The sequence below is a fragment of the Opisthocomus hoazin genome, chromosome 32 (assembly GCF_030867145.1).
Source record: "Opisthocomus hoazin isolate bOpiHoa1 chromosome 32, bOpiHoa1.hap1, whole genome shotgun sequence".
Taxonomy (NCBI): Eukaryota; Metazoa; Chordata; class Aves; order Opisthocomiformes; family Opisthocomidae; genus Opisthocomus; species Opisthocomus hoazin.
The window spans coordinates 3957095-3965788 of NC_134445.1; the positions used below are offsets into that span (position 1 = coordinate 3957095).

Below are 8694 nucleotides of genomic sequence, written 5' to 3' on the forward strand. Positions count from 1 at the left end.
CAAATGAAAGTACATCACATTGCAAGACGTGCATCCTAGTATACTCAGACCAGTGCTGCTACAACGGAACTGCTGCATGATTATAATTACACACAGTATTTTAGAGTTCATTTCAGCCCATTCTGAGACCTGTAAAAAATAAAAGGTAAGATCTTTACCTGGTGATACTCCACAAATACTCTAAATCATCCGAATTCCTTCGCATTATTTTTAACTCAAGACAACCTATTGCAAGCTTACAAGAACATTGACCAGGAATCCTCCCAGAACCAGCTAATTTTGCCCCAGCAAAGATGCAAAACTTCTTAGGGCAAGCTCTGCAATCACTTGTGATTCTGTGATTAGACCCCTTTGTTAAGGCAAAAAAGGAACTTTATTTGTTTCCAAGCAAATTCAAAAATCTTTTAAAGAATTTTAATTAGGACGGTACGGTACCTTCTCATTAGCAGATATTACTAGAATAATATACTGTCAAATAGGTGTGTCGCAGGAATATGAGGAAAAAAGTTCACTCCGGCTAACATTTCTCAACCTGTTTGTAACACTTCGCTTCACTTCTTCGTTGCATCTCCAGCTATCGTTTACGTGAATTCACCGTGTGCGCCGGTCACATCACACCCAGATACTGAAGACAATTATCACCTTTCTTAGGCACATCATTCGGCAATCTATCGCTGGCTGCAGTGAAGCGTTTCCCAGAAGCGCCCTGTCTTCAGCCCCTTGTATTCTGAGGGGCACGTGAAGCCCAGCTGGACCAGTGCCTCAACTCCGTGTGCACGAACCCCCAGTTTGCCAGAGCATCCACTCCGTCACTGAATTTGTCCTCAGCAACACCTCGTGCAGTTCAGGCTCCATCTATTCGGAAACCACCAACCGTGTCCTGCTCTGCTTATCAGCACGTGAGCCGGCTAACTCAGCTGCAACCGAATCGCCGATGAGAGCTGTAGCCATACCCACGAGAGGACGAAGTGAACGCTTACAAGAACGCTCCTGGTGCCGTCACAGTCATGCTTTGGCAGGTACGCCCTCCTTCTCCCCTGTCACCGGCGGTCATTGCTCAAGAGCCAGCCTGGAGCTGGCGCGAGACCCTGGAAGAGGCGGCATCGCCACGACATTTTTGCAGGAGGTCCTGAAACATAATTAAACGCCGTGGTGAAACTGAACCGTAAACAAGCCATGAATAAAAACCCCTTGAATTATTTTGCTAAACTATAATTACACAATAAGGAAGCAGATTAATTAAGTAAAATATAAGTCCTGAAACTGAAGCTTGCAAGCAAAGCAGTTTATTTTAATTTCCACATTATTTCATATGAGATAGAAGTGTTTGCTGTGGGTTTAAAATGTTGGAAGCCATTCCTTGCTGCCAGGCAGACCAAACCCAGTGGATAAATTAAATTTTTGCATCTCAGGCACCTCCTGAAATGTATATAAGGAGAAGGGCTCTGCCTCAGAGCAGCTAAAGGAGATCTCCTTCTTTCACTCCCTGCTCCTCTCTTGCTCCTCTGCTTTGCCGTTACTGCTTCGCCTCCCGTCTCCCCCAGCCACCATGAGTCGACAGTGCTACACCTCCAGCTCTCTCTTGGGAAGACGGGGCTTCTCCTCTGCGTCCGCCGTCTGCGGCCTCGGCAGGGGCAACAGCAGCTCAGCCTCCGTCTGCCAGCCGGTGGGACGGCGATGTGGGATCGGTGGCTTCAGCAGCCGGAGCGTCTGCGACCTGGGGAGAGGGCAAAGGATTTCCTTCGGTGGGAGCTGCCGCAGCGGGGTCTACGGTGGCCCCGGCGTTGGACGTTGTGGCGTGGCTTACGGAGGAGGCCGCTTTGGCGTGGGCACGGTCGTGGGGTTTGGTAACTGCGGAGGCTACGGGGGCCTGGGCAGCTACAGAGCTCTTGGGGACGGCGTGGCTATCGGAGGCTATGGCAACGGCATCGGCATCGGCCTCGGTGGAGGTAGATCTGAAGGGATTCGGGGCGTCAGCATCCATCCGGAGCTCCTCAAGCCCCTCTGCGTTGGGGTTGACCCCGAGGAGTGCCAAGTGCGGACCCATGAGAAGGAGCAGATCAAGAACCTCAACAACCAGTTTGCCTGCTTCATCGACAAGGTGAGACCCCGCTCCCCCCGTGCAAAGCTGTCTGCCTCGTGCCGCGAGGCTCCGATGGATGGGTTGTCTCCAGAGAGACAATGTCAGTAGCTATTTCTGCTGGCACCCTGATCTTGCAATGGGCTCTGATAGACCATGGTGCTCCTGACCTGGAGGCTGTTTGGATTTAAGCCTTGCACCCAGGCACCCACACAGGTATTTTACCTTTCACCAGTCTGCTCCGTAGCTAAATCAGGAGCAGCTCGAGGGACATAGCAAATCAAAGCCTGTGAGAGAAGGGATGGGGACAAGGAAATGTAAAAAGGCAAAATAGGAAGTTTTGTTATGAATGTATAATCTGACACTGATACCACACCTCTATCAACTCCAGAGGACTTTAGTACTTTTTAAATAGTGTGTGTGCTTCACCAAGGAGCTGTAGAAAGATAGGCGTCTAGCTAAAATGCTAATGAACGATTTAAAATTCTCTGTCCCTCCACTCTGTCAATTAAATAATTTGGTGATTTCCCAAAGAGATCTTCTTTATTCTGGTTATCTTAGCTAAGCCTAAGGGTTTTCTTTGGTGTTTAGAGGCGTGTTACAGGAAATGACTTTTCAAATGGCAAAGAAGCCTTTGCTCTGTCTGATCTTGATTTTCCTTGTGAGCTGTTTTGCAGCTGGCAAAACAAAGCCCACGGAAAAGAAGCCACTCTGCTTCCTCCCATGTGAAAAATGACTTATTCATAAAGGTCCTCGAGTACTAGAGAGCTCTTTAATCTAGAAGTGAAAGGCGTGATAAACATCCGCGGTTAGAGTTTAAATCAGATACATCAAATGACATCCTGGATGGAGCTTGTAGTGGCACAGAAGACTCATTATTGCAATCAGAGGAGGCAGTGGATCCTCCACCAGCCAGTTGTCGCAGGGGAGGAGGTGGTGTGTGGCTGAACTGTGCCTTGGTCAAACAGATTGGCCTCAGCACAGAGCAAACGCACTGATGTTCAGCTGTGATATGAGTCCTGGGGTGGTCTAGGTTTAGTTCAGCAAAGGTGCTGTTCTCACTTGGGCTGCTGAGAAATCAGCACTCAACCATTTACGTTTCTGGTTTTGTTTTTATTTTTCCCTTTTGTAAGTGGAGGAACCCAAAGTGCCTTTTCCTGGGACAAGAGGGGGTTGTGTGACTCTTGCATCTCTTGCTTCTCCAGGTCCGGCTGCTGGAGCAGCAGAACAAGGTGCTGACCACCAAGTGGGAGCTGCTGCAGCAGTATGTCCTCCCAGCTTCCAGGAGAAACCTGGAGCCCGTTTTTGAGAACTTCATCTGCAACCTGAGGAAGCAGCTGGAGTGCGTGCTGGGGGAGCGAGAGAGGCTGGAAAACGAGGAGCGTTGCCTCAGGGACCTGGTTCAAGAGTACAAGTGCAAGTAAGAGTACACAGAGAGCAGCTGCAGATCAGGGTGTTTCTGAGCGTGAAGCCAATGCCTTTGCACTGGAGGGCGTCCAAAAACTGAGGCATGGGGAGGGGAGCAGGGCAAGGCATGCCAGTTCTGGAGTCCCACAGCTGCACCTCAGATGCTGGTGATGGACTGAGAGAGCTCTTCAACCAGCGTTTCCTTAGGGAGAGGGATAGGGAACCACTTTTCCTCTCCCTAACACTCCTGCACACCACTACAGTTTGCTATATCAAATTTCCCACATCAGCTGTGCCTGTGGCTCCCCCAAATCTCGTGTCCCCAGTGCCATTCATTCCCACAAACCCCTCAGCCTGTTTGTCTCCACCCCACGCTTTATCCACATTGTCTCCATTGGGGTTCATTCTCTGTTCCCAGAGGGAATGTGGGAATAGTTTTTTTAATCTAAGCTGCAGATATTCCTTAATAGCTCCCCATGTGCTCTGCTAAGCCGTGAACCAGGATGCTTGGTGGTTGGTGGTATACAGCCCAGGCTAAAAGAGTAGTCCTTCCTCCAGAGATCTTACAGTCAAGCATTTCAGATGTTTTTTTCTTGTGGAACCACTACCAAGGAGGTCAGACTCATCTTGTGAAAGTTCTTCTAGGTCTCAATTACTTTGTCATTATGCGCTGGCTTTCCCTCCCATTGCACTTGGGAATTTCAAAGGTTGCCCAAGCTCCTGACCTCCCTTACGGCGTTTTGGCCACACTCTCCCCATAAACACTCAGAGCAGAGTCCTGGATGCTCCAAAAAAACATCACACAAAGCAATCCAAGCCTTCAGCTGAGCTACACGGTTTTACATTTCTAGTGGTTTGACCTGATTTACTGCCACCTCACACCAACCATGGAGTCACTGCTGTGGACTATTTAAAACTGCTGAACAAAGCCCAGTAGGGAGGAAAGCAATAGCAACAAAGCAAAAATCAAAAAGGAGGTACAAAGTGAACAGGGAGAGGCTCTGGTTTTAATCACAATTCCTATGTTCTGTGTTGGCCATTTGGGTGGTGGGGATGGGACCACTGGGGCTCAGAATCCCACTCCTCTCCTTTCCTCTTGCAGATATGAAGATGAGATCAACAAGCGCACAGCTGCAGAGAACGAGTTTGTGGTCCTCAAGAAGGTGAGTGACACTAGGGACAGGGCCAGTGAGACCAACTGGGAGCGGCAGGTGTTTGGGCAACACCAGGGCATGGGGCCAGGGGGAGAAATGGGGAGTCCTGGCACCATGACTGAGCCCCCACTGGGTAGCCCCAAACCAGAGGCAACCCGACGAATCTGGATAACCTCCATCAGGCTGTAAGCACATGCAAGGCAAACCCATGTAGTCTTCAGTGCTGGAAATGGTGAGGTTTCCTCCAAATCTATCCGAAAAAAATGGGCTTTGCCGCAGCCCTTGTTTCTTCACCCATTTTCACTGAATTCATGGTGTCTCTCCAGGATGTGGACTGTCTCTACCTGACCAAGGAGGAGCTGGAGGTGAGAGTGGGCCTCCTGCGGCAGCAGCTGGAATTCCTGAAGTGCATCTACGCTGAGGTAAGAGCTCCCGGCTCCCTGTCTGCTGCCCTGGGGATGATGCTCCATCTGCTGACCCCCCCCCAGCTCTTACATCAAAACCAGGGAAAAGTGACTTTGCTGAAAATCCTACAGTGGCACCCTCAGATTTCTCTTTCTTTATGTGTGTTTCCCAGCACACTATTACACACACTGTGGGAAAGCAAAGGATGCTCTGGGTTGTCTCCAATTGCTTGTTGCAAAGGGAGGGGTCTTTGGCATGAAAAAGCCCCACAAATTCTCATCACTGGGAACCTCTGAAACATTTCACTCTTCAAAACTCCAATATTTTCAGCACTTTACTTTTTAAGTTACATTAGTCAAAATACTTTGGTGGAAGTAATGCTTTTGCATAAAACGTAGCAAGTTTTTAACATAACACACAGAGGACATTTTGTACTTGCAGCTTTCCTAGCCAACCACCTCCCAGCAGCCTGTAGGCAACGGGGCCCAAAGTGCTCACCCCTGAGGGATTCACAGCCCAGAAAACTGCTGAAGCAGCCAGAAACGCTGGGTTGCAACGAAGCAAATTGCTGCACCAGGATTCCCACCCTTCCTTAGGGAACCACATGCAGCAATTCCATATTGTGCCACCACAACAGGCCCCAGCTCCCACTTCTTGAACCAGTCACCCACCTGGAGAAGCCCATGCCCCTAGCTGGGCATTAATGGGAGAACCTCCCCAGACCTCCACCTTCTCACCATACCCCCTTTTGCCAAGCGTGCCTGCGTGCCTGGCCTGCATTGGTTGCAGGGAGGGGACTTGACATGTGATGGATCTTGCAGGAGAGAGCTCAGCTGGACTGCCAGCTGTGTGACACCTCTGTTGTCGTGCAAATGGACAACAGCCGGGACCTGGACATGGAGGGCATCATCAAAAGTGTTGAGTGCTGCTACGAGGAGATTGCCCAGAAAAGCAAGGCTGAAGTGGAGGCTTTCTACCAAACCAGAGTGAGTATTCATACCACCAGCATAGATGGCAATGAAATCCCCTGGCCAACAAAACCCTGAGGACCATTTCTGTCCTCCATGACACAACTTAAACCCACCCCACAGCATGCATGAGCTGCAGTTTGTTAACGAAAGTCACACCAACCCCCCTGCCCTGCTCCAAACAACCCTCAAAACTGTGTTTTAAGAATTTTCTGTAAACCCAGAGCCCAGCAGATCACAGTGTTGCTTCAGAGAGGTCTCCTCTGTGCACACACGTCAGGAACACCGTCCCCCTCCCAAAGGGCAAATGCTCAGGACCCACCTGGGCCAGTCACCTTGTCTGGGCTGAGGTCACGTCTGGGCGCTCCTTGGGAACACCAAAGTCAGTGCAGCCCCAGAGAGTCATCACCTTCCCTGGAAGGGGAGACTCAGGCGCGTTAACGTCATCCATCCTCTTCCTGTGCGATAGCTGGAGGAGCTCCACAGCAGCAGGGGCAAGTTCTGTGACGACCTGAGAAACAACCAGAGCGAGATAGCTGAGCTGAACCGGATGATCCAGAAGCTGCAGTGCGAGTCGGATAATGTGAAAAAACAGGTAGGACGAAGGTTTGAATGGTGCATGGGCAGCGGCGCATGCAACTCCTCCAGCAAAGAGCTTTGTCCCCACCAGCTCGCACCCTGCTGAGATGCAGAGAACCTCCCCCACCCCAGCTTAAGTCTATATTTGTAGCTTCTCATCTGCTGTTGCTAAACAAAGAAGCATATTGATTTTTCACTTAGCAAATAAGCAGAAGCCAGTTGGTTTGACTGTAACAGAAACAGTGTCTGCTGTATGCTTCCCACCAGGGTGCAGCCAAAAGGTCTCCTCCCCTTCATCCCAAATAGCTTGGCCATCACACGCGTCCAGCCTCTATCTAGGCTCTGGCAATTCCTAGCCAAGAAACAAGGGGGTACATGAGCAGACCTGTGGAGATGCCTGCTAACATCAGCACTGGCCACCCTCTTGCCCGCTATCCACAGATCGCAGCTCTGCAGACGGCCATCTGCGACGCTGAGCAGCGGGGCGACTGCGCCCTCAAAGATGCCCGGCAGAAGCTGGTCGACCTGCAGACTGCACTGCAGCAAGCCAAGGACAAGATGGCATGCCTGCTGAGAGACTACCAGGAGCTGCTGAATGTCAAGCTGGCCCTGGACATTGAGATTGCCACTTACAGGACACTGCTAGAAGGAGAAGAGAGCAGGTAGGTGCATCCCTGGCTGCACCTTGTAGCGATAGTTGGCAAAACCCATCAGGAGGAGAGAGAGGGAGTGGGAAATGCTGGGTGGAGGCAGCTCCCCATGGGTGCATCAGGGAGTATCCCCCCTTTTTCTCCCCACAGGTGTAGAGTTCAGCATTGCCCCTTTTTCTCCCCATGGGTGTAGAGGGGACCATCATCCCTGTTTCCTCCTCGTCCTCCCAGGGCAGCTGAATCACAGCGCACCGAGCAGGCTGCAGTTAGATCCCCTGCTTGCAGTACACAATGAGGAGGGGATATTAAGACATCTCTGGGACTTAAGGATCCAACCCCCCATGCTTTGGTGGGCAATTTGGACCAGCACCTCAAACCTGGTTGCACAGCAAAGCTGAAGGACCTTCAGGGTCTCTAAGGAGGCAAGGGCTGGGCAGCACCTCCATTTGCTTGTGTATTTGGGGAATATTGCCCTAAAATAACCTATGTGACTTTATTTTCTTGACAGGATATGTACTGGCAACCCCGTCAGCGTAGGTAAGCTAATGAAGCACTCCCTTAATTTTCTTATGTGTCTTTTGAGCTTGTAAGCTTCCTTATAAGCTGGGTTTTAGCTGCTGTGGAAGTGACTGAGCCTGTTTTTCTCCCACAGCTGTGGTCAGCGGCGGCGGCACCGTCGGGGAGTGCCGATCCCTATCTGGAATTGGAGGCAAATGTGCTGTGAAGACAGCAGGGCCCGGCGCAGGGTTGGGGGTGGTCTCCTCCTTTGGTGTCGGTGGCACTGGCTTTAGCACCCGGAGCGTCGATTGCCTCCCCAGGGTGGGGGCTGGGTTTGGGGCGAGGAGTGCGGTCAGTTGCGTGGGGCGAGAAGTCATCTCCGGCGCGGAGGCGGTGCAGTGCACCCCCGGCGTGGCCAACCTGGGGAATGTCGTGTGCGCTGGCGTGGAGCAGTGCAGCCCGGGAGCCGTCATCATTCCCGGGGCAGGGGTCTGCAGCACCGGGAGCAGGTACAGCACAGCTGTGCGCGTGGTCAGAACAACCCGGTAGAGACCGGAGGGCAACGACACATCACATTTTAAAATAATCAGCATTTCTGCAATAAAACAGTATTCCCCTCCCTTCTGACAGCTATCAGGATCACACAACCATGCGCTGCCCATGCCCACACAATTAGTCTAGTCGCTCTGCCAGAAGCTCTTTGCATGATCACAACCCACCTTCTCTTGCACGGCCTTCTTGAGGGAAACTGGTCCCAGCCAGGTGAGATTTTCATTTCAGAGAGTCCATAACCTGTCTTTACACATCATCCTGGCTCTTAGGTCAGCGTTCTCTGCTTGACCCCTTTTCAGAAGGGATTTTTCTTTCCCTAATGCAGCTATTGCAAAAGGATGAAAATTTGGTCATCCCAACTTCAGAAAGAGAAGCCACATTTTAATTGTCTGAGACGGAGC

General features: G+C 51.1%; 1 protein-coding gene across 1 annotated transcript; it reads left to right on the forward strand.

Moving 5' to 3' along the window:
- The first annotated feature begins 1549 nt into the window (after positions 1–1549).
- On the forward strand, positions 1550–8341 carry LOC104338545 (keratin, type II cytoskeletal 4-like). Its single transcript, XM_009944595.2, has 9 exons — positions 1550–2101; positions 3286–3500; positions 4590–4650; positions 4968–5063; positions 5868–6032; positions 6484–6609; positions 7035–7255; positions 7752–7780; positions 7896–8341. Exons 1-9 carry the CDS (start codon positions 1550–1552, stop codon positions 8288–8290), a joined length of 1860 nt encoding a protein of 619 aa, XP_009942897.2. The 3' UTR covers positions 8291–8341.
- The last annotated feature ends 353 nt before the right edge of the window (positions 8342–8694 follow it).

Coding starts and splice junctions, on each gene's coding strand:
- LOC104338545 (XM_009944595.2), top strand. CDS start 1,550: ATGAGTCGACAGTGCTACACCTCCAGCTCTCTCTTGGGAAGACGGGGC. Junction 3,501..4,589: donor GTTCAAGAGTACAAGTGCAA/GTAAGAGTACAC, acceptor TTCCTCTTGCAG/ATATGAAGATGAGATCAACA. Junction 6,610..7,034: donor CGGATAATGTGAAAAAACAG/GTAGGACGAAGG, acceptor CGCTATCCACAG/ATCGCAGCTCTGCAGACGGC.